This window comes from Neolamprologus brichardi, chromosome 1 (assembly GCF_056152115.1).
Source record: "Neolamprologus brichardi isolate AB-2024 chromosome 1, ASM5615211v1, whole genome shotgun sequence".
Lineage (NCBI taxonomy): Eukaryota > Metazoa > Chordata > Actinopteri > Cichliformes > Cichlidae > Neolamprologus > Neolamprologus brichardi.
The window spans coordinates 6,255,079-6,280,031 of record NC_142104.1 but is presented as its reverse complement, the minus strand read 5'-3'; the positions used below and the strand labels follow the sequence as shown (position 1 = coordinate 6,280,031).

General features: G+C 36.8%; 1 protein-coding gene across 2 annotated transcripts in view; it reads right to left on the bottom strand.

The window, feature by feature from the left end:
• cep89 (centrosomal protein 89) overlaps window positions 1–23,928 on the bottom strand; it is a 57,053-nt gene extending 33,125 nt beyond the window's left edge. Inside the window, exons 1-17 of one of the 2 annotated variants that reach the window (XM_087843877.1) lie at window positions 23,694–23,928; window positions 23,091–23,197; window positions 22,434–22,580; window positions 22,039–22,231; window positions 19,606–19,669; window positions 18,461–18,556; window positions 16,595–16,843; window positions 15,889–16,031; window positions 13,951–14,001; window positions 13,350–13,433; window positions 12,413–12,516; window positions 11,496–11,611; window positions 10,295–10,475; window positions 9,633–9,800; window positions 8,376–8,517; window positions 6,545–6,634; window positions 6,103–6,338 (exon numbers count right to left, since the gene is read on the bottom strand). In XM_087843877.1, coding sequence (XP_087700003.1) covers window positions 6,303–6,338; window positions 6,545–6,634; window positions 8,376–8,517; window positions 9,633–9,800; window positions 10,295–10,475; window positions 11,496–11,611; window positions 12,413–12,516; window positions 13,350–13,433; window positions 13,951–14,001; window positions 15,889–16,031; window positions 16,595–16,843; window positions 18,461–18,556; window positions 19,606–19,669; window positions 22,039–22,231; window positions 22,434–22,580; window positions 23,091–23,197; window positions 23,694–23,735 — 2,013 coding nt within the window. In that variant the 5' untranslated portion in view covers window positions 23,736–23,928 and the 3' untranslated portion in view covers window positions 6,103–6,302. Of the gene's footprint in view, window positions 1–6,102; window positions 6,339–6,544; window positions 6,635–8,375; window positions 8,518–9,632; window positions 9,801–10,294; window positions 10,476–11,495; window positions 11,612–12,412; window positions 12,517–13,349; window positions 13,434–13,950; window positions 14,002–15,888; window positions 16,032–16,594; window positions 16,844–18,460; window positions 18,557–19,605; window positions 19,670–22,038; window positions 22,232–22,433; window positions 22,581–23,090; window positions 23,198–23,693 lie in introns of those variants that run through there. The other variant, XM_087843905.1, reaches the window with a different exon arrangement.
• Window positions 23,929–24,953: the final 1,025 nt, after the last annotated feature.

Genomic DNA, 24,953 nt, shown 5'->3' with positions numbered 1-24,953 from the left:
AAAGAAAGAAAGAAAGAGAGAAAGAAAGAAAGAAAATGCTATTTTTGATCAAGTCTTTTCCTTTGTGTTGCAGAAAGAAATTTCCCTTTAAGCTTTGTTTTGTTGTAGCAGAAATTTCTCTTCTGAGACACGTTTAATTGTATCCAGCAGTGCCTGACATTTCCAGAACCAGTTAAAATAGTTTTACCATTTAACTGCTTTATAGGGGCATTTCATTCTGTAAATCAAACTAAATCAAACAAAGTTCATGAGCAGGAGAGCACAGTACGACCTTTGTTGAATTCAAAAGTAGGCTTTATTTTAGTCTTCGGAGAACATTTAGAGTCTTTTCTGTTAAAATGTTGATAACTGAGGGGCCTAGAACTACTATTTTTCATATATCCAATGACTGAAGTCGGGTAATGGTACATTTCATCAAATGCAAATGTAGCATTTACAATTCATTTGAGTGATAAACTTTTTCTCTGTTCTGTATGTCCTGATGATTTTCTGTCATTTGGGCTCTATATTTTTATTTCTTGGATTTCCTTTGTCAACTGCTCTATCTGTTGCTGTACATTTTATCTTTTCTGATTTCCTGTATTTCTGCTTATGATACAGAGACAGCAGCTTAGCACTATGCTACCGAGTACAAGGCAATTAAATAAATTGAACTATTTTCTCCTATAGGTTGCTCGTGTGCATACTTTCCCTCCTGCTACCTCCTGTCTGATTTTTGTGAGATTTTTGCATAGTTAGTCTTTTTAAGCTTAGAGATACAAGATGCCGTCAAACCAATAAAATCATAAAGGCAAGAGCTTATATGTGATTTCACAAAACACCGCTGTGTTCGTAGAAGTGGGATTTTTAATCTTTAGATGATTTCTAGAGACTCGAACTCAATTTTTGACATGATTATCTCCAAACCTTCCAAAGCTTGATGAGACTCAAAATTACTGCCAGGTGTGAGGATAAGAAAAAAGGATAACAATTTCATTCTTTTTTGAATAATGGCAACTGAGAATTACTACTTTGACAAAGATCTTTCATTTTTTAGTGGCATACTATTGTGCAATATTATTTTCACCAAAGATACACAGTAAATATGCCACAATGAGCTTAGACTTGATGAGGAAAAATGATCTGAACAGACATAAGAAGAAGAAACGATTCTTAGAAGAGATATTAGTTATGACAGATATCAGCAGCAGGTCAGAAAAGAGGAACAGAGTTATTATTTTTGCTCTATTTGGTAAGATCTGTTACAAAGACTTTGTGTCAGTCAAGTGTTTGTCCTGCTTGTTGTACAATACAACATCTAAAGGACCCTGCCTTTCATCTTCCTGAGTTGAGTGACAGCTCCCTTTAAAAAAAAAAACCCAGTCTCCCTCCTTACATCTGAAAAGACAAATACGAAATTGGTCCACATATAGGACAGCCTTGAGTATGACAAAACTCTGTGTGGGTAATTCAATGAGCTCACTGTCATTATTTTCCTTAGCAACCGTTTCTCTTGCTTTGAAAATGGTACTAATTACCATAGTCTGTGGTTTATGGTTTTCAGCTGTCAAACACAATTAGCCAAATTGACTCACTCAGGCCATTCTTGAACAGTAGGCACAAAGAAGGAGGAGGGTCAAAGGTCAGCACACCAGGAGGGTAGAACAAATAAATATCCTATGTGATCCTATTATTTAGAGTAATCACTTCTGTAAATGTTCATATAAATGCGATGATGGGGGAAAAAGTGGAGAATATTAAAGTGGAAAAAAGTCATCCCACACTGACGTCAAGCAGCAGAATGGGTCAAACCTGTGACCTGGTTATATTTATACATGCACTCACTAAAATATTTAACATTTTCAGGTGTATCCGGGAGATGGAGGAGCATGAATTTTAATTACACATGAATAATGTAGTCACAATCTGTCTCTCTTTATAGCACACACTTAATGCACAATCCCTATTTTTTCAACTCATTAGGTGGCAACACATGTTACAATCACCGCAGGCTGACAGTAATCACCAAGAGCAAGAGCTGTTCATTAAAAAGAAAGCAACTGTTAGTACCTGCTAGTTTTTCACGTTTGTATTAAAACTGAACCCGTGATAGAAAACCTCTGATCTCAATCAGTTATCATCTATTTAAGTAACTGAGCTTTTAGAGCAAGTCCACATAAGCTGCAATGAGAGAAAGAACAAAAAGGACTTTAGCAGGTGTGAAGATAAGGGGAGACATTTTTGTGGACTCTTCATACCTTCTGAAGAGTGAACTACATTAAGTCATGTTGAAGTTTTATGTGACAACATAATGCAGAGTTGCCTGGGTTGAGGTCGGGTACTAAAGGTTCGATCTGCCTGGTAATTCAACACTCAAGTCTAATCTTTCCTGAGGATAAACTTCATTCATTCATTCATTCTCACAAAGAGTGAAAAAGCTTACTTCCCTATTGCTGTTATTGTATACTTTTCTGCTGTTACAAATGTTTGCCTTGATTTGCCCTCGATGTTTTCCAATTCTAAAAATTTGTGACTTGTTTATGTTTATGTGCACCAAATCCTGTTATCATGTGGCCTAGACAACTTCAAAGGTTTGATTTATCTGGTCATTTTAATATTAGTGGGTTTTTTACCCCTTTGATGGCTTTGAAATTTCTTCATCACAACTATCAGGAATTTATCAGACTATCATTTACTATTCCATTTACTCATTTTTGTTTTTTAATTAACAAAAATAAAACCTTTTTGCTATTTAAATTGAAATTGAAGCCAAAATATGAGTGGGGTATAAACTAGCATTTAAGTCTTTTTTCATGCTTTTCATATGCAGATGCTTTTTTTTTTATCTCATTTCAGAAATAACAGTCATAAATGTTCATAGCTCTTTGAAGAATACGAAGTCTGCAGACCACTGACATGACAAAAGCTTTACTATCATCTTTGGGCTTCAAATCAGCAGGTTTCAGCTGATCTTTGTTACTGGGGATTTCTTCCTTCAATCTTCTTTTCAGCTAGAAAAAAAAGCTCAACAGGCTTTAAATCTGGTGACTGGCTTGGCTGTCACTGATAAAGCTTTGGCTGCACAGGCAATGTGCTTAATGTCACTGTATTTTTGGAAGGCCTGTTAAATGAGACAGGGGAATTGCTTCATGCATAGACAAACTAAATGTTTGTGTATACTTCTGAAATGATTCTATTATAGCAGGGATGGACAATTAATTTTCCCAAGGGTCCACAGGAGAAACTGGGACTGTTGTGGAGTACTTCACCAACAAGCTTATAAAGAGATCAAATTAATACTAAGCAGAACTAAGCAGAGTTCAGCTTGTTAAAATCAATTGCCCATCCCTGTTTTACTGCCACACAGAACATGCCCATAACATTTTATTAGCTTCTTCATATTTGATGAGGTTTGAATCACATGTATTCTTCAGTCTTTCTTTCACTTTCACTTTGAGATATTTTGATTTTATTAGTTCATTAAACATTTGCTCCAAACATGCATAATTCCAATCTAGCCTTGGTATATAAGAGGTATGAATCTCTGTTATTCCACTACAGTAAGCTTTCTTTGAACTGCAGATTGTGATGCTATCCACTCTCAAACTGTTGGTGATATCAGTGATGGTTAAGGGTTGTTGTTGTTTTTTTTACAACTCTCCAGATTTTTCTGTTATCAGCTGCAGTTTTTCTCCGTAGAAGGACCTGCCCTGTGTTCACTTGTTTTGTTTTGTTTTCTATAAAATTGTCCACAATGCTGTGCTAAATAGATCAATTTCCTCTGCTATCATTCCCAGTGACTGTTATTCCTCCTTATCAAAGAGGTGTCTTTTTTTGTCCTAGTTAGTTTTCCAGGTCTTTATGTCTAAGCCCTATAGAGCCACTAAATGCATTTTCAACTGAAGAAAAGCCTGAGAAAAAAAAGACTGGATAGCCACTACACTTCTGTGCACTACAAACATCTGACAATCATTACTGGCATAACTTTACTAACTTTACTAACTAATAACTAACTGCTGTACAACTGAAAGTGGAGCAATGAATGCACTTTTTTTCTGTGAAACAGTAAATTACACAAACAATTATCATAGTTGCTGTTTTTATCCAAATATTTCAGTTAAAATATAACAGAAGCATAATATTTTTCTTAACATATTTTTAGAGTATGTATTTCCCTACCACCCTGCTTTCGTGGTATTTTATATTGTGAAACTGGGTTACTGGCTATTTGTGATGATGCATTATTTACTGCAACAGGCTAAGCGCACACTAATTATTTCCATTATTTAATTTCTCCACAATTGAGGCTTTCGAAAAAGAATGATGTAAGTAGTGCAGTACCGACAAGAACAATAACATGTATGCAGTCCTGTTATGAATGGAAATGAGTAAAAACAGCAACCACTGATGTTAACCTACCAATGCATCATATTTGCTTAAGTAAACTCTAAATACTTTAAACACTGATTAGGTAAGAAATAAAAAAGACAACACAGGGATATTTATCTGCTCTAGCTGGTGTGAATGTCCTCAAAAATGTGAACTGGGATACACCAGTCTGAAATGGGTTTGTATATTTTTTCCTGTACAATCCAGGCGTTTGGTACAGAAGGGAGCAGATTACAGAAAGGCAACATAGCTGTGACTCACAGAGCAAATAAGAGAATGTAAACACTCAGTGACTCGTTTAATTAATCTATAAACTCATCTTAATTAAATTATGTGTATGGTTTCTTTATATAATACTATGCGATGACGCACATAGTACGTTATGGTTGGCTTACAACAACGTGATGTGTGACAAATACAAGGTAAAAACCAAGACTCTTTAACCCTTCACTAAAAGGGATCAAAACATTTTGGAGGAATAATGTTCCATCCATCCAGCAGAGTTTCAGAGACTTTCAGAATCAGTGCCAAATGTGTGTTCGGGCTATTCTTGCAGCAGGCAGTGGTCAAACAATAAGTGCTGATACTCTATCAGGACTTCAATTTGGTTCTTATTTCGTTTTAAAATTGTGTTGAAGACAATTCCTGAGCCATAATGCTTTTGTGAAACCACTACAAACCTTAAAGTCCACCTTTATGTCAGATTTTTTTTGTTTGTTTTACTATTAGGAAAAGAGGGGAAAATGTTGTTTACCACAACATTTACAGCTCTCCTTTTTTCATGGTCTGATCACCACCTATGAGATTCGCATTCACACACCTACACACACATACACTTCTCTCTCTCTCTCTCTCTCTCTCTCTCTCTCTCTCTCTCTCTCCCTATGAGCTGTTGCTATAGAGACCCTAATAAAATTTTTAAACCCACTGAGATGTTTTTCCTTGCTCTGGTTTGAGTGACAAGAACTACTGACAGAACACACATACCACTGGCCGCTGAGCAAGGCACTAAAGCTAGTGTCATGTTTTTTTCATCATAATAAACAATTACAAAAGAAGAATGCACAACTGTACAGTAGCTGATGGTGCACAACAACTGTCAACCACAGTGGAAAGAGTCATATCTGCAGAAAAGGCTACCATGGTGATTTACTATAATAGGCTTCATTTTATTTCTGTGGGAATGGGTGGGATCAATGTGGTTTTGCCAAAGAATGAACAAGGAAGAAAGAGGCTCTGTGTTCTAGTTTACAATTACCTATGCTCATGCATGTGTCTGGTACTGACAACTACATGCAAGTGCAATACTGTACACGAGGGATGAGATTTCATGGCATAATAGTTCAATTTAAACTCTAATTAATTTGAATTTATGTGTAATATAAGTCAACTGACAACAAAATTAAATGAAAGTAATCTAAAACTGAACTAAAGAACCCGTGGCCTGGTGGGGATTGAATCAGGATTTTTAGAAAGGCACAAACATAAAGGAAAAGTGCTGACAGTGAGAAAATGCATGTAAAATAGCACATAACAGCAGTATGTTCTCTACGACCACAGTCATAGAGCACAAACGACACCCCTTTATAACCGCTGATCATTATCATTATACTGGTGCTTTCTTTACATGAAACATGCTTATAATGTATGGTCCTAATCGCATGCGCTCTTAAAAATGAGACGATTATCTAAGAGACCCACTCAAGTCAGCATGAGAGAAAGCAATCTGCGAGACACAAGTGTTCATCAATTTATTCGTGGTGAGTAGTGGAGGCTGACAAGCAGATGGTTTATCAATTCCAGTAGAGTGGGCTGATCAATAGACACCAGACATGAGGACTGAAACTGGAACGTTGTGTTTCAGCCTGATCAGTTGAGGCACCAGATGAACCAAATGTGTTGTTCAAAAGCTTGCCAGGCATCAGAGGTTAAGATCAAATTAACCTGCCTGCCACGTAGCAGTGAAGCTTCTGGGAATACATTAAGAGATTTCTGGCTCCTTAATCATATGTGCAGACATTATTAAGACAAACCAAACCCACTGTAAGCCAGTGAGCCAGATTTGACTTTTTAAAACCACTGATGTATGATTCTTGTGTAAAAAAAAAAAAAAAAAAAAGTGTTTACAGGGGAGATGACTGTATTCTGACAGTGATGTTTTAATAAACAAACTTACTTTGACTTCTTCTTGTAGTTTTCCAAATCGAACTGTGCCACTGAGAATCCTGCTGATGAATCTCTGCTTTTCCTGCTGAAGAGATGATGCCTAGGGAGGCAGACAGGGAAGATGGCGGGTTACTGAGCTAAAAAAGGAACACAGAGGGAGGGTTAAACACACAATTGGATAAAGGAAGTGAGGGATTATGGGAGAATTGGATAAAGGAAATGAATGAAAGACGTCAAACTGTTGCCGATTTACAGAAATCCTGTGCAGCCAAATGGGTGAGGCACGAAAGCTGTCTAACTTCAGGACAGTATAACCAATCTGCAGACTTGTACTAGGTTGGATAAGGATGGATAAGAAAATACTCACTCGTTACCTACTAAGTAACTGTGTGAATCAAGATTTCATAAAAAGTCAAAGTCAGCTAAGGCTCCCCCATGCCAGTCATTCTGATTATAACTGTTTGGTCATGACTCTTTAGAACTCCAAAAACACAAAAAGTAACCGTGAGTCTTCTTTAACTCTGCAATAATCATAGTGCTTTATAGGCAACTACGTATAAATTTAGAAAAAAAAAAACATGTTTTCAGCATTTAAAAACATTTCTACTGCTTACATAACGTACATAATCACAATGCCAAAAAAATATGGAAACATGGATCCATCCTGTCTTGTATCAAAAACAAGGTGCCAGTCTGAGGTGCTATAATGGTATGGGGGATATTTTCTTGACACACTTTGGGTTCCTCAGTACATCACTGGACATCATTTAAATTCCACACCCTGCCCAAGTATTGTCACTGACCATGTTCATCATCTCTCATCACCACACTGTACCCATCTTCTCATGGCTGCTTCTAGCAGAATAATGCATCATGTCACAAAGTTCCAATAATCTCAACCTGTTTTTTTTAACATGACACTGAATCGAATGCACACTTTTGTCACCTATCCTCAGGGGCACCTCCTCCAAAGATTTTTCTTAGGGGTGGCTATATGAGAGCCACTAAAAATACTGGGCTGGCACTCCAAAAACAGAATTTCCAGTTTTATTACACTGTTATCAAATACTACTTGAAAAATATGGCAAAAAAGAGAGAAAGAATAGTATTATATGGCTAGTTAATTTTCTGCTATTAAATTTGCTATCTCTGAAAATAGGTGCATATGAAAACCAAATAAGGTTTTGGAATCATTAATAATTCAGTTTTAATTAATCGATTGACTGATTGTCTGGAAGTCCTAACCATCAATTTAATGATTTTCAGCAGAGCTGAGGAGAAGGAGCTTAAGATTCTTTCTCCTAGAATGGAGTTAATTTTAAGAGCAAACTTGTTCAGGAAATACAAATAAGCATTAGATAATGTCAGTGAATGTGAGTGTGAATGGTTGCCTGTCTATGTTGGCCCTGAGATGTACCAGTAATCTATCCAGGGACTGGCCCCAGGTTTTCTGCAACCATATGACATTATTACCAACAAATTTTGAGGGGTAGCCAGTCTGATTTGCATCTACCAGCAGTTTTTGGGTGCCTATTAGTTTTTCTGTGACTATTTTTAAAATCCAAAATCCTACCTGCCTCCAGACCTGTTGCAACTCTTATGAAATACCTTTACACCTTAACTACTGAATTTTGTTGTCATTTTGGATCAATTGTCTGTAAACAGCAACCAAAGCTGGCATTACTACAAACAGCTTAATTAGTAAGTGAATGAATTGATACTTAATATTCAGTATATTTAGACCTTTTTTTATCAAAGGAAAGTTTCAAGACCCTCATGTTTGTGCATCTATTCAGTGTCACATGTGGTACAAAATCTTTTTACAGTAGCATCAGTAGTACCATGTGTAATAGTCGGTCTCTCTCCTGGGAAATGTGTTCTGCCACAGAAATGACAGCTCCCAGGTAGTGCCGTGTCTTTTCCTCCTTCAACACACACTCTGCCTTTTGTTGCTTCAACATACTCATTCTTCTTTCAGCCTTCCTAATTGATGGAAAGATAGGCGAGTGAGGAAGGGAATTGATTAAAGAGTATTAAAAGAGGACCAAAAACACAGAAAAGAAAGAAAGAGAAAGTATGGAGGCACGAAAATGGTGTGCGAAAGGGAGGTTTGGTGAAAACATGGTAAAGAAAAATGAGCAGGGGTTAAGAAAAGGAAAAGCAGCAGATAGAAGGGTTGAATAAGAAGAAGGACAATAGGTTAGCTGGATGATACTTGAGATCATGCCATCTGCACAAGGTGGGGGGAAATGTTGGTTATTAAACACCTTTTGACAGACTTCACACTTCATATTGAAAGAGTTCACATTAATCTCAGCACAAATCTACAAATCTGGGAAACGAAGGCTGCAGACCAGAACATATTTAAGTCCAGCTGCAATCCCTACAGTTAATTAGATATAATTATACTAGGTGTCAAAACATTAGACAAACAGGACAAAAGAATGAATCACCAGCTGCAATGTTGGACAGAAATATAGAAAAGAAAATAATAAATTAATAATAATTAAATTAATAAAGTAATTATATGAAAATAGAAAGTTCTCCTGTCTTCCATCAGACGAGCTCGTTGGCACTGATCCTCACATAGGATATGAACCACATTTTCCCACATGAAAGTCATGTGCATAACACTTACTAAGTGGACTTCTTCCATATTACTTTATATAGGTTGGATTTTTTTATTTAAAAAAAAACCTTAACACAGAGCTCAGTGTGTGCAGGAGTCTACCACATTATCAGACTGCTTCAATTTCAAGTTATCATGAGTTTTTTTTTGTAATGATACCAAAAGCAAGCTGTCCTAATTATAAACAATAAATAGTTTACATTGATTTTACTCTTGCTAAACATCCATGTACCAGTTTTTATTGCAGTTTATTTCTCAACATATCCAGATGCTGCATATTCTTTGCACAAAAGCATTTTAATATATTGAAAATGGAATTGGTTCCACATGCTGTTATAGTAATCATAACATTCTTTTGTTTTAATGGCTCAAGCAATGCTGAAAACCTTCCAAGAACTGCGTCTCACTGCTGTGTACCAGGTTTCATGTATGTGATAACAGCAAACAAAGAACACTGAATATTTACTACCTGCTGGCTTGCCTTGAGAGCTCCAGCTCAGCCTCCATTGCCCTTGTTTTTGCAGTTAGCTGGGCTTTGTCCAGAGCTAGAATCCTGTTCTCCTCCTGGAGGTTAGACACTCTCAGAAGCAGTTTGTCAATTCCATCCTTACTTCTGCTCTCATGCTGCTCCAGTTGTCTGAGAGTGAAGAGAAGAGTTCATAGAATTATGTCACAACACGTGTCACAATCTGCAATTAAAGCTCCAAAATATAGCCTACTGATATTTGATTTAAATGTAATAGTCCTGTTATTTCATGCTTATGCAATTTATTTTTGATTCATTTGTGTAAACATCAGTTGTATTTTAAAACCCAGGGGCTATGACGATACCTGACCACCTACATTTATTCATTAAATCCCATTTGACTTTTCTATTGCACTTAAAACTGCAGTGCTTCAGGTGCTACTCTTGTTGTAGTTCTTGTTTATCTCTACTTATCTGTGCTACAAATCAACTGAAATAATAATAAACAAAGCTTTCTCCGCACCCTTACCCAACATAAAGCAAGAATGGTCAATGCTTGTGAATATAAATTGTTCAGTCTACAGTTTCTTGTTTGCTCTTTGAAACAACAGAGCAGCTTTAATACTTAAGTATTCAGTTTTGTTTAATAACGTGAGATTAGGTACCTTCTCAGTTTTCCAGCAATGCTGCAGTGTTCGTCCCAGGTGACTGCATCCTTTAGGCGGGCCTGCAGAACTTGAAGGTCCCTCTTATTTTTCTGCAACTCCCTCCTGCTTTCTTCCAGGTCCCCTTCCAAACGCTGGTTTTCCACTTCTAATAACATCATTTTCTTAGACACTTTTGCCACTAAAGAAACAAGAAAGAGATAAGAAAAAAAGAGAGTATTAAACAGAAGAAAGTGAATAAAAGGGAAAATAAAAAAACGAAATAGGGAAGCGAGCCCAGTAAATGTACATTAGGCTAAATGGCCTTTAGTGCTTTCTCCTTGTATGTCACTTGAGTCTTTTTGAGTAATCTTTTCTGAATTTAACATGCTTACAAAAAATGCAGTGAAATTGCGAGTGTGTACATTTTTAAGTTGCATATTCTTGAGGTGGGGCTCACCCGAAATGGAAAATGAAGATTTGTTAACGTTGTGAAAGACTTTTAAAAAGTGATCTTTCCCTATGTTTAACAATGGGTCTTTGTGTTTCTTTGTTGGCTAGATCACGGGGCCAACAGAAAGGAAAGTATGTATTATGAAACCAAAAATAATATGGAAAAAACCTTAGGTATCACCCAGTAGGTGAAAACAACTCAAAATGAAGTTTAATGGTATGAGCATCAACACGTATGATTACTACTCAATAAATCACATCCATATTAGACTGAGACACATGACGAGATGTATATTCTTGGGGCGGGGCTCATCCTGGCAACGATTTGTAACATTGTTAATGTTGTGAAAGGCTCTTTTAAACAAGCTTTTGTTTTTTTTAGCTTTTCCTATGTCTAACAATGCATCTTTGTGTTGGCTAGGTCAAAGAGCCAACAAAAATGAAAGTTTGCATTATATAACTGAGTCCAAAAAGAAACATCTACTGCGTTAACGTTCGAATCTACGACCTTCAAAGGGACATGGCCAACACCAAAAGTAGACATTTAGACTTTTTCTTCGTATGCTGTGTTATATTCTGTATTTCCTCATTTATCCCTATCAAAAAAGACCTAAAAACATTTTTTAAACAAAAAAAACAGCTGTAATTCTGAAATGCATGCATCATTTTAAAGATTTTAGTGTGAGACTTGTTTCTCTTGTAAAAGCTTGTGGAAGAATTTATTTCATCTTTTTAATTTTTTTAGGTCTTTCAGTGTTTCAGAAAATACCTTCAGTGTTATGTCTGCTGTGAGTGTCCTTGGCCTCAGCATGCTGCGCCTCGAGTTGATTGATGAGAACCTGGTTCTCCTGCAAAACCAGAACAGCCTGTTGTTGAATTTGATAACTGCAGAGAGAAAGAAAGCCGGAGAGTGAGAGATTATGTCAATGCTAAATCAGCACATCACAAAACTTGCTAATTTAACAAACAGTAATTATCAGACACAAAAATACTATAAATAGCTTTGCTACATGCTACATTAACCTTTACAGAGATTAAGCTATCTTTCCAAGAAAAAAAATCGTACATAAATTCTGTAATCCTTGTAAGATAACATATACTTTTCTACTCCTGCAAGTTAGTCTTTCTAAGAAGAAACATATTAACAACTTGATGAGTCTACTGAATACAAACAAATGAGTTAATATGATTGCCTACAAGTGTTGGCCTTTGAATGAATTGGACATCTAGTATCATGAAGTATTTATACTTTTCACAAGAGCACTTGAAATAAAGACTATACATATACAAATGTACTGAGAATCAACATGTATGCCTAGTACTTAAGTAATCCCTTATATATTAGATTGAGATACATGAAGAGGTTAACAACTCTAAAATCCCTGATAGTTTACATAAAGCCAGTGCAATTATCTAACTTCTCAGAGTTAGTTTCAGTCAGTGTCAGCAGCATTATATGCTAGAATGATTATGAAAGACAGAATACCAGCAGCAGGGGTGTACCAAAGGGAACAAAGGTTTAGCTTCTTTCATTTTCTTAATTGCATCTATCATGTTTAGCAATGAATAAAGAAAAAAAAACATTTAATTTTCATTACAAGATCAGATGAATGAATGATGATGGCAAATCAAGTTCATACAGTGTTGAAATAACCCACATACACAAAGCTGTGCATTTTTTCTTACCAGTCTTTCTGATTGACCGCTCCGGTCTTGGTAATTTCATCATGGAGTTTCTCATTTTCTTTAATGACTTCCTCTAATTGAACATGCAACTTTTCCATGTTTTCCTGTAGCAGACAAATACACAAAAACCAATGATTTCAAGGCCATAAAGAAAAACACAAAGTAAATGCATCTTCTGCTCTACTACCACCTCTAAGCCAAGGCTTAAAGATCCCCCTGGGGAGATACCATCCTTCACTGAGACTTTGCCTGAGCACACCAGCTGTCCTGTTAGTGTTATACCCACTAAGTCTGGTCTCACCTCCCCCTGTGAAACTGTTCCAAGTCCTTTTATGCTGGAACTGGATCGCCTCAGGACACAGAAACCTGCTCAATCGCAACCTTTTGCAGCATGTTAAACAGAATGTTTTTTACTTTTTACTTGCAAAAATAAGGTTTTATTACAATATTTACATTTTTAAAACATGTGTATTAACATACAGCCACTGCTCTGTCTTAAATGATGGCGTTCATTTATTCAAAACTGTATGTATAAACATTTGTAAATATCATAAATGCAGAAGAGTCTACACACTGTGTTGTTAATCAGAATTAGAAATACTTTATTAATTCCAAAGGAAGGATGTATTATATAGCTACCTTTAAAAGACCCAAATATTTATTAAAAAGACAATAATTACTATTAGAACAAAATATGATTTCTGTTGTTTGCATGACTAAATGTTTACCTCATCTAATAAGATCCTGGGAGCACCTTGACTAATGCATTATATCTACTGAGTGTACTGCAGGTTTTCAACCCATGAACCACATAAATACAAGTTGGCACATCAAATAGTACTTAACAACCCCCACCTCTGAAATAACCTCACCAATTCTCCAAAAAGAAAATATGAAAGATGATTCATTAAAACTCACACAAATTCCACTACTTTACCTCAGTGGTTTGCAGAATGGCATCTTTCTCATTCATCCTGTCTTCATAAGCCAGCAGTAGAGGAGATAAATACTTCATGTCAACCTACATAAAACGGACAAAGAGAAATAGTTTAAACTAGACACAACATGAGTGCCATGAATCTTTTGCCTTGCTAGAGATTACGCCACACAGGAAAAGTTTGTTTTCAATCAAACAGTGACAATAATGATACCTGGTGCAAATGGGCTTTATGATCTTGTTAGGGTGGACAGATACTGGACAATGTGGCATTCAAATATATACTCATTTAAGAGAAAATGCCCAGTCTCTTACCAGTACAAATTTTAGTAAGCTTTGGATGTGATTAACCATGCTACCAGACCAACTGTCAGCAGACTGAAAATCTGCAATTTCACATTTTTCTTCAATTTCATGGGGTACTGAAAAAATCAACCATAGTAATCGAATGACCAGTCAATTTATTTTACAAAATGACTTGCCTATTAGATTAGCCAGCGACACTATATGTATTGATTAGTGACATCAGATTATTAACTTGCTAAGGGTCAGCCTACAGTCAAGCCATAAATGTACTGTACTGTTATATATTTATACTTACCAGCCATGGAGGAGGAGACCCCGTGTTTGGTAAGCCACTGACTTTGGAGTGCTAGATGAATAAGGAGTGACATAGAAAGAAAGAAAATGAAGTTGGGCTTTTATCCCATCACTACAATTTAGTCCTTTACATAGATAAGTTGAATATATCAAAATGGGCCAATAGAGTGTTGGAATCTAGTGTAGCATCAATAACTACACAAGATCTGAAAGAATTTATCTCACAGTCTGACTAAGCTGCTCCAATAGAGGGATGAAACACCATTCTTCCAAAGATGTCCCTTTATTTGGTGTTTTAAAGATGGACCTGTTTCCATGACACTCTAAAATTAAATTTAGGTGCTCATTTGGCTCATACACATCAAATCATTGAGTGTTACCTCATCCCCTTTGAATGGTGGCAATGTCTTGCTGGAAGAACACTCATCAGTTAGGACACGTTATAGGATAAAGATAATCAATCAGAGCAACTTTGTATTGATCTGTACTGATCCTATGAACTTCTAACTTACCAGCAAAATGCCTCCTACAGCAAAAAAGAGGAGACCCACTCAAAGTTTGCTATAGATAATTTAATATGGAAGCAGATCCTTTTAACTGAACCAATTAAACTGATTATGACTCATCCAATCTCTTATAACTGTGTTACTTCACTGTAAAATGCATTTTCCTTTATCTCTTTCTTTCCAGCCACACTTCACTTGTTAGTAATGAGCCTTTGCAGAGACTTGCAGCCACAGAGGCAGTGATGAGAGCAGGAGATCCCCTGGTGTGAAAACACAGCATGAGGTAGTCATGATTAAAACCAAAGGCTGGCTTTCTTCTGCAGCGTTAAACCTACAATAATGTGGACAGACTGTACCAGAGAGACCGCCACAGACTGTAACAAAAAACTCTTTTGGTTCAACAAATCAGATGGAAGGACTGAGAAAAATAAAACCTTACTTCACTCAGCAGGGTTTTCGATCAAAGGTGGATGTGTATCTTAAAAGCTCAGTTATGAAGCTTCGAAAATAAGGAGATGTACTGTAATGAGATTCTCTACAGAATCTAAGAAAATGAGTCTATGGGGAGACAGTTATTAAGAGCAAATGAAGATAATACAGGAGAACACTGTTAGACTGAATTGTTAAATGTCGTCATTTTTATGCTTACCATCTCTACATTGTTTTAACTCTGTGATGAAAGGAATTCTTTTATCCCCCTCCCCAGACTCTCGAGGTTCTGGGGGGGATGTGGTGTTTTTTTGCAGATACATCCTATCTGGAAGATCTGTTTCTTGTGATGTTGCTTCCTGCTTTTATGACCCTTATGGTCAGCAGGAGGCCACACACACACACACACACATTCTCACATGCATACAGATGTTTACACATACACACACATAGTGCCTTGTCTTTGTAACCATTTGGGGGTTTTACGTGGGTGGTGCTTTTGCTGTGATGTGTATTGTGTGAACTGTTTTCCCAATAAAAGGCAGCAAGCGTAGGCCGTCGTTGGGGTCATTTTGTGGTAGATACCAGCGAGGCCTCCTTTGCAAGTAAATCGATCAATCGCTGACTGTCTCGTTTTCTTCATGATGAATAAGTCTCTAAACCAGCGGGGCTTGTGGAAACACAGACCCAACAAACACATATACCTGATTTAAGTTAAATTTGGTAAGGTAGGAGTTAGACAGACTGACTTTTTTTCTCTGTACAACTCCCTAATAGGAACAGCTGTTCGTAACTGAGCTGATTGGTAATATTCACAATACAATTTCTCAAATTTCTTTCAAGCAAACCCTGAGGTTGCATTGCATCTTATTCATGAAAAGTTTCAACTGACCCATATATATATATTTTTTTTAGAAATACCTATAGTTCATTAATTCTCAATTAGCCCCTTATCCTTTACTGAAGTAGTCTCTTGTCATATTCATGTCTTGAGCTTGTTATACCTCTTCTTTGGACAGTGGTCTGAACCGCGCCTGGTAGTGGCTCAGCTCCACATTCAGACGGTGAACTGTCAGTTTGAGGGCATCGTTTTCATCAACCAGCTCCTGAGCATGTTGCCTCAAATTCTGCAGCTCTGCTTGGCTGCCTGCAAACAAAGCACATCAGGTTACAAATTATTTTCCAGATTAATAAGTAGTTTTAAGCCAGTTTCCACATGCCAAAGCATTGAATTAAAGCAAAAAATGTGAATTGTGAGGGCTTGTGATTTTTACAAAACAGTAACAATAATTTGCATCTTTCAGGAGTGTGAGTGGCTAACAAAACTATGCAACACTACAATGCAACACAGCCCTTTCAGGTCATTCCTCAACATGGGTTTTGACTCTACAGTACATGTGGTCTGCCTAAAGATCAGCAAAGTGCTTTTATGTTTCTTTTCATTACTCCCTCTTCTTCTCTTCATGCTGAGGACATGCTGTGGAGTCCAATGATCAGTGCCATTTCTGCCCTTAGCACTATCTCCAGCTCCCTCTTTTGACACTTGTAAATTCCTCCATCCGCTGTAACTCTGCTTACTTTTCCTTTCTGCCTCATTTACATCTGTTTTACTTCCACTGTTACTCGTACATACTTTCCCTACTTCCCTTCATTCAATTTCTCCACATTGTTCCTCTAAACAGTATCTCTCCAGCGGTTCCTCTACTCTACCTGCAGAGGACCTCTGGTTTGAGAAGGCTTTGCTGTCACTAATCTCCCGTTCCAGGCGCTGCAGTCTCTCCTCTTGTAGCTTTTCTTTGTCTACCATCCTTGTGTTCTTTTCCCGACGGTCCCTCACTACCTTCTTCCGCAGTTCACTGTATGTATTGCTGGGTTCTGGAGGAAGCTCACGGAGGTCTTTGGGGCTTTTGGCTTGGCTTGCTTGCCTGGGGTGACCAGCAGTTGAAATGGTAGGTGTTGCTGAAACAGGCAACAAAAATACTTTTCAAAAATAGAATAAAATGTATAAATGAACTGAAGGTATGTACTGTATTGAAAATACCATTTTAGTGCTGCTTTTTGTTACAGCAGAGACAGAAAACATGGACACAAACAGAAAATATCCTAAAACTGTAACATAACTATATGAGTTATGTTACTATCATTTATCTAGTAACATATCTAGGCATCTAGGCAGCAGGCAGCCTGTTTTGGCTTCCCTTCATTGGCTTCCTGTTAAATCCAGAATTGAATTCAAAATCCTGCTCCTCACATACAAGGTCTTAAATAATCAGGCCCCATCTTATCTTAATGACCTTGTAGTACCATATCACCCTATTAGAGCACTTCGCTCTCACACTGCAGGCCTACTTGTTGTTCCTAGAGTATTTAAAAGTAGAATGGGAGGGAGAGCCTTCAGTTTTCAGGCCCCTCTTCTGTGGAACCAGCTTCCAGTTTGGATTCGGGAGACAGACACTATCTCTACTTTTAAGATTAGGCTTAAAACTTTCCTTTTTGCTAAGGCATATAGTTAGGGCTGGACCAGGTGACCCTGAATCCTCCCTTAGTTATGCTGCAATAGATGTAGGCTGCCGGGGGATTCCCATGATGCATTGAGTTTTTCCTTTCCAGTCACCTTTCTCACTCACTATGTGTTAATAGACCTCTCTGTATTGAATCGTATCTGTTATTAATCTCTGTCTCTCTCCACAGCATGTCTTTCATCCTGTCTTCCTTCTCTCACCCCAACCGATCGCAGCAGATGGCCCCGCCCCTCCCTGAGCCTGGTTCTGCCGGAGGTTTCTTCCTGTTAAAAGGGAGTTTTTCCTTCCCACTGTCGCCAAAGTGCTTGCTCATAGGGGGTCATATGATTGTTGGGCTTTTCTCTGTATCTATGAAGCGCCTTGAGGCGACTTTTGTTGTGATTTGGCGCTATATAAATAAAATTGAATTGAATTGAATTGAATTATAACCATTTCAAAAAAATACATTTCTCATTTGAGGTGGGAACTCTTGTTACATGAATAAAATAACAACAAAACATCAATGTCATGCAGAGAATGATGCAGAGAAGAAATAGTACTTTTAGATGGCATATTGCATTTCACATCGAGTTCTGCTAAAGCCATTTATCAGAACACAATGTGCACTGATGACCACAAATAGCATTATAGAACATTATCTACAATACTATGTTAAATATACATACATAAAATGCACGGAACTTAAAATATTTCATTGTTAACATGATTATTTCACCTGACCAATTGAATGGTTTGTTTTACTCTAATATATATATATATATATATATATATATATATATATATATATATATATATATATATTTTTTTTTTTTTTTTTTTTTTTTTTTTTTTTTTGTAAGTTTGTAAGTTAACATTAACATTAACATGTTAACTTACAGATATTGGAATGCCTTCACCCTTTATTGGGTAGATTACAGGACATGAAGAGAAAGGCAAACAGTGGGGTGACCCTTTAATGCCTAATATACATACATTTATTAATTTTTTAATTAAAAATCTATATGTAAAAATGACAAGCAGACACACAACAGGCTACTTTAGTATTTACACCTACTTGGAACATCATCTTTCCAATTTTCAAGAGTCTTCCTCACAGACATTTTCTTCTCTTTGGGTTCTGGGGATTGGCCACTGGTCTCCTCAGTGAAATCTGTGTGATGTGAACAAATTCATTGAATGAATTCAAAACCAAGAGGAGCGCTGATTTCTAAGGGTTTTATTATAGTAAAATCCCTTTTTACCACAATCAGCCAATGGTTATGTAAAAATGTAATTTCTGCAAAGCCTGAAAGTGTTACCTTGCGAATCAGACAGATATTATGTCTGCACTTTAGTTATTAAGGTAGGAGCATTTTAGGAACAGACAGAACATTTTAATTTACCACCACCGAAAGCCTGAGGGTAGCACTGCTAATAACAATTATAATGAGGCTTTCCATTTAGCTCTAATGATATGAGGTTACCTTATGGCTGTTATGAAACTAAATGTCAGTTGAATAAGAGCCGTACTTTTCTGGCATAGAGTCAAGAGTGTGGTGTACCGGTAATTTTGCTATGTGATGGAGAAGATTTTAAAATCAGGTTGCATGGCTTTAATTGTTTTACTAGTGCTTTTCATAGAAACGTCTCCAAAAGCCAATAGTCTTGAATTTCTATTACACTTTGTTTTGGAAGAGCACCAACAATACACAAAAGCAATAACAGAACTTTATGTTTAGTTACATGTTGTTGGAGAGATTTTCAGATTTGCTGTTGATAATTAGAGTCATTCCAATTACTCGATAAACCTATTACTGTCAATGTTACCACCTGTCTTTCACATCACAACCAGCTGTTTTATATCAGCTAAAATGTTTGAAATATGTGGACATGTGCGTTTGCTAGTTGCTACCTATATACAAAAATCTGTTTATAAAAATACATACAGTTTTATTTTCAAGCATTTATACTGTGTTGGATGTGTGAAAATGTACTAGATGAAAGCTAACTGGAAATCAGTGCTTATTTCTGATCTTTTTCAGTGGGCTCTACAATATACAGGCCATATTTTAAATACATAGGTCTTTTTTTTTTTTACCACAGATCAATTCTTTCATGAGCATTGTCCTTCGTATTATCATTATCATTATTACTACTACTATCATGTTCTTCTCCTTATGAAATATGTTAACCCATGTGTCATTATTGTAAAATCAGTACCTGGTGAAGACTCTCTTCTGCCAGAAGTCTGAGTTGGCAGGGGTGTAGTGGACTTGAAGACAGACTGTCAAAATAAATAAAGAGGCAGTCAGTATAGTAAATCTTTTCAAACAAATATATAAATCCCCGCAGCCTGGACCAGTTTGTTTATGGTCTTTGCCAAAACGTATCCGATAATATCTTATCAGTGTATTTATTAAATTGTACAGTTTGAAAGAGCCTACAAAACAACATGAATGAATTTCATTTGTCAGTTCAGTGTAGAGAAGACATATAGCTGAAACTGAATTATGAGGAAAAATTGGAAGACAATTTATTTTTAACACCTCAACTATGATAAAAATTCAATAAATTCCACAATTGTTGTTGAAGAAATATACTGCATTTCTATATTTAGAAACAAGCACAATGTCCTCACAGTGACCTTTACTCTCACCCTGAGTCATAAAGAAAGCAGAAAGTGAAGACCATCCTGTAGATTTATGTGGGTTCGGGCTGATGTTTTTTTGGACCTAGAGGTGGTTCACCATTGTGTAAAACTACTATATCATATGAGTCACCATACTAGGTCTGTTGACCTTAGATTATGACACAATAGAGCCATGATGTCCTATGTCACTTTGACTTGTGGCTGTCATAACTTAGAGATTCAGACACTGCCATAGCCTGGAAAGACAGTTGACAGGGAGAGACCATTGGGACCTTTACAGGTTAGCTATCCAAGTAGAAGAACAACAACATAATAAAACATTTTCTCAGGGATCTATAAAAGGAGACATTTGGTGTAGTGCCACGGACCGAATTAAGAAGGGAACTCACAAGGCAATTTTACAGATAAACTGTACAACACAGAATAGAATTAACTGTGTGGAGATAAAGCAAGACTGTGAAAAACTTCCCATTACTAATGTACTGTGATCAGTGACTACCATAAATCACAATAACAGCTTTTTAAGGCAATTTTCAGGCAATTTGCAGAAGTGCAAGAACTCATCACCTGGATTGTAAGAGCACCACAGACAAACACAGAAACAGTTTGTAGTGGAGAAAAAAAGGGGGGATTCGGGATTTAACCATGTAGATACATAAATTAAATACCAAATGTACAACAGAGAAAACTGTTAGATAGAAGGAAACAAAAAAAACAACCCCACCAACATTTACTAAGAAAAACTGAAAGGATATCTACAGATGCTATAAGCCAAGTCCGTATATATGGCTACTGAGCTGAATCACAGCTGATCGTTTTAGTGACAACCATAGCACAGCATTAAAAAGAAACAAAGTATCGATTCTGAGTGCAACTGTGCCTCCTACTGGATCAGACTGGGATTACAATACCAAAATACCACAGACACAAGGAAACCTATTTAGGAGTAGTAACACTCATTAAATACATGCCAACACTCCAACCTCCCATTAAATAAACCTCATGGGCTGAACCTTTGGATGCACAAAATAATAAGCAATTACTAGTCAACTGTTACATGATGACCAGCCAAGACTCATTGAAAATTGCTGTCATAATTGGCATCATGTTGGAGATTTATAAATGTCTCAGTGAGAATGACTGTAGTGATCCTGAAGGTGAACCAAATGGAGTTTAAAGTAAGGTTTTGGATACATTTTGTGGATTGTCTAAATGTGTTTTGACAACACTTAATGTTGAAATATTTAAACATTTCCAAATTACAGAGCTGGGAAAATTGGGCAAAATTTGCACATGAAAAAATGTAAAAAAATAAATAAATCTAATCTAAGAACTTTTATTCAGCTGTTACAGATTAAGACAGACGTCAGGTAACTGATGAACAAATATATCCAAATAATTATTGTAATATATGTAGAGATATCGGCTGGATTTTAGTTTGATCATCTTTAGAAAAATATGAATGAGTAATCAACAAAATAACCAAAATAATAAATAAAATTAAGCTTAGTTATTTCTTTCATCACTCACCATTTAAAGATAAATGTCATATTTTGCATTGGCACACATATTCATAACTACTCTGCGTTAAAATGGAGGCTCTGCTCTATTTAACCTGTTGCCATAGTGAATCATGACATCTGAGCCCACTGATGATGGCTTTTTTTATTACACAGACATGTTTAGCTCTGCAAATATTCTCAGAGGTGGCTGAACTTATTCTGATTAGATGCTCTGGAACCGAAAAGTTTCCCATTTTAGGATGAATCAAGATTAAAGTTATTCTGAGAGTTCTTGTCTTCTGGAACAGACACCTGGAACTGCCTCACCTAAATGTAACACATGCCACTATTAGGGTTACACTTAATAAATACACAGCCACCCATTTAGCCTCTAGTCTTATAACCACTAATCACCTCTTATGCGATCTGTATTAGAAGCATGGAACAATCTACTGAGAAACCTTCATGCACATAATACAAGCTCTTTCTGCAGCTCCTCACCTTAGCTTTTAGTGGCAGAGCATAGACAGATTCGGTGAGTGAAGAATTCTGCCTTCGGTCCAGAGTGTGGTAGACATGTTCCTCCCCGTCCTCTTCATCCACCACTTCCTGTTCCTTGTCTTCCAACTCACCCTCTGACTGGTCAGGAGAGGACAGACGTGGCCGGCTAACCAAATCTTCTGACCATCTGTCTCTGAGGAAGTTAAGCATGTAAGATAACAGCAGAAGACAATTAAATGTATCTTAGTAGAGGCACAAACTAATACAGCCGCTTTTATGAACAGTTTATTTTCTCTTAAAACTCCTGCCAGAGAAAATGAATTTTATTTTTCTGACACACTGGTGATGACACAAATCTTCACATAATACTGTTGCCATTCCCATATGATGGCTACCTTGTGTAAAGTGCTGTGCTGATGTTTGGCTCAGATGTGAAGGATTCTGATTGACCACTCTCGGATAGAGACATCAGCCGGGCAGGAGGGATGGCCCATGTCTGTCCAGTGAGTGAGGATGATAAAATGGCTGCCGCTAAGGCGGACCTGTAGATAGAAACACATACTTTATGAGACACTATGTGTAACAGAAAAGTAAATGAAATGCATGGAAAGCATCGCATGCAAATTTATTTATCGAGTTTGGATGATGACAATCATCGATAAATGCATCATTTATGACAACAACAACGGCACAAGCAGAGCAGATCATTAACCAAAGCCAGTGCTCTAGTTTTCAATTTAATTAAAATGACTTGGACCTGCACTAAAATTTAATGTTTTTTTCTTTACACATGATCTATCGCTACACAAAGTCTCATGATATTTTGCTTGTTAAGGTTTTTTGTAATAACAGATGGAAAAACAAATAAAGCCCAGCTTGCGGAAGGACAGAACATAACCTCAAATACGGTGGAAATAATCAGCATTTCGATAAATAGCCTCTAACAATCTCATAGCAAACATGAAAATGTGGATTAAATGACAGTTTAGCAGAAAAATGAAACATGAAAGGATGTTGGAGGTTATGGGCGATAAACAGAAAGTGTTAGGTACCTGGGTCTCTCAGGTGAAGGGTTTGGGCTGCGAGGGGGAGGGGTACGAGGTACGGCTGGTTTGGGAGCAATGGAGGCAGCAGGGATCAAACCATGAGCTATATGCTTCTATGCAACACAGAGAGAAGAGTTAGAGGGACATACAGACACAACGCTTCCGGAGGGTTTATATAAGATGACACCAAATTGAGGGGGGGACAAAAACAAAAAACAAAAAACAAAAAACAACACAGATGTTGTGCAGGATGAACAGCAGGGGAAGGGTAAAAGGATTTATTACAGAATCACAGTATGACCACCTGACGACCAGTGATGAGCATAATGAAGGCACAACAGCACCAATAGTTATCCTTAAATTTTACTAAGTAATGCTAGAGCAATCGCTAGTGCACAACCCTCAATTCACCATTTATACAAACTCCAGTTTAAAAAACAGGCAATACCATCAATTAAATACTCATTACCAAGAGTTAGCGGCAGTATTTTTAAAAACAAAGAACTCCTGCTATTATTAATTAACCCTAAGTAAAGCCTTAAAAAACACAAAAAATAATAAGACAAACTACAAAAGGTTAATATCTATCATAAAAGAAGGGAAACTTACAAACTCCTTGTCTTTCTCCCTCCTAAAGCTAAATCTTAACATACTGGAAATACGTTTTACAGTTGCCGTCTACTATATAGGTTAATGTTATTTAATGCTTTTGCGAAGTATTCTTTCAATAAAATAGTTTTACAATTAAATCAGAAATTAAAATTCGCCGAGAAAGGAAAATGCGTAAGCTAACTAAATTCAACAAGGCTGGCTGCTTGCAGTTTCCTTGTATCTAGACGCTTCACAACAAGAAGGAACCGTGCTCCAAACGTAACGCTGATTGGCTAAGTTCGAAGGCAAAAGCCAATCAGAGACTGCTTTGATCCACCTAGCAACGACTTGCTTATCAACTCGCGGCCTGGCCAACAGGGGACGATGTTGGCATATTTAAATAGCACCGTTTGTCCCCGAAAAAACTTTTTTTTTCTTCTTTCACTGCTGGTGACTTTTAATTTGAAGAATGGGGCTTTTTTTCAAGTAGGAATAAGTAAATAAAACGTCATTCTCCCACCTGTATTAGCCGCCTATCTGAAGGCCTGCTGTGTTTGTTCTGTCGAAATTCCCAAACTATTTATCTACTGTATTATAACAGTGGCTACGTTTATAGGTATCCCAATTGCGATCTTTACAGTTCCTCACCAATAGGAAATACGTCAAACTATAAAATCCACCCAATCAACACAAAACCAAATACAGAAGACAACCATAAAGCCATAAACTGTGCGGCAAATCAAAAAACCGTCTATGCCTTTCTTTAATCTTTTAAATAACCGAGACGTTCCTTAATAAAATACAGCTATGTGTGGGTCAGATCTTTAGCCTGTTTTTTGTCATTTGAAGCATAAAGGAACAGCTTTAGAAAAGCATTGTATAAGTATAATTTTAACCTTTTTATTTCTTTCCAACATGAAAAACAGAGTTATTGTAATAAATGGGGAAAAAGTGTAATCTTGGTTTTATTCTGCTTCTTAATTTAAAAAAGCAAACAAAACAACTTTGCCTTAGGAAACAAATAGTGGGACAAATAGTGGCTAAAGTCAACACATTGGTTCCTGCAATATTTACTTTTCTGATTAACATAAAGCTGGAGAGAATTTTATCTTTCCAGGGCTATGTTGGAACTAAAATCACAGAGATGAAGAAAATCTGTGAATAAAATTTAACCACATGGTATTTCTTTTCAGTTTCTGTGGATTAGGATGTCATATGATCCTGGGCTAGACGTTCAATAGTTAAAAGCACGAGTCTTGACTTGGCGTGTATGTGGTC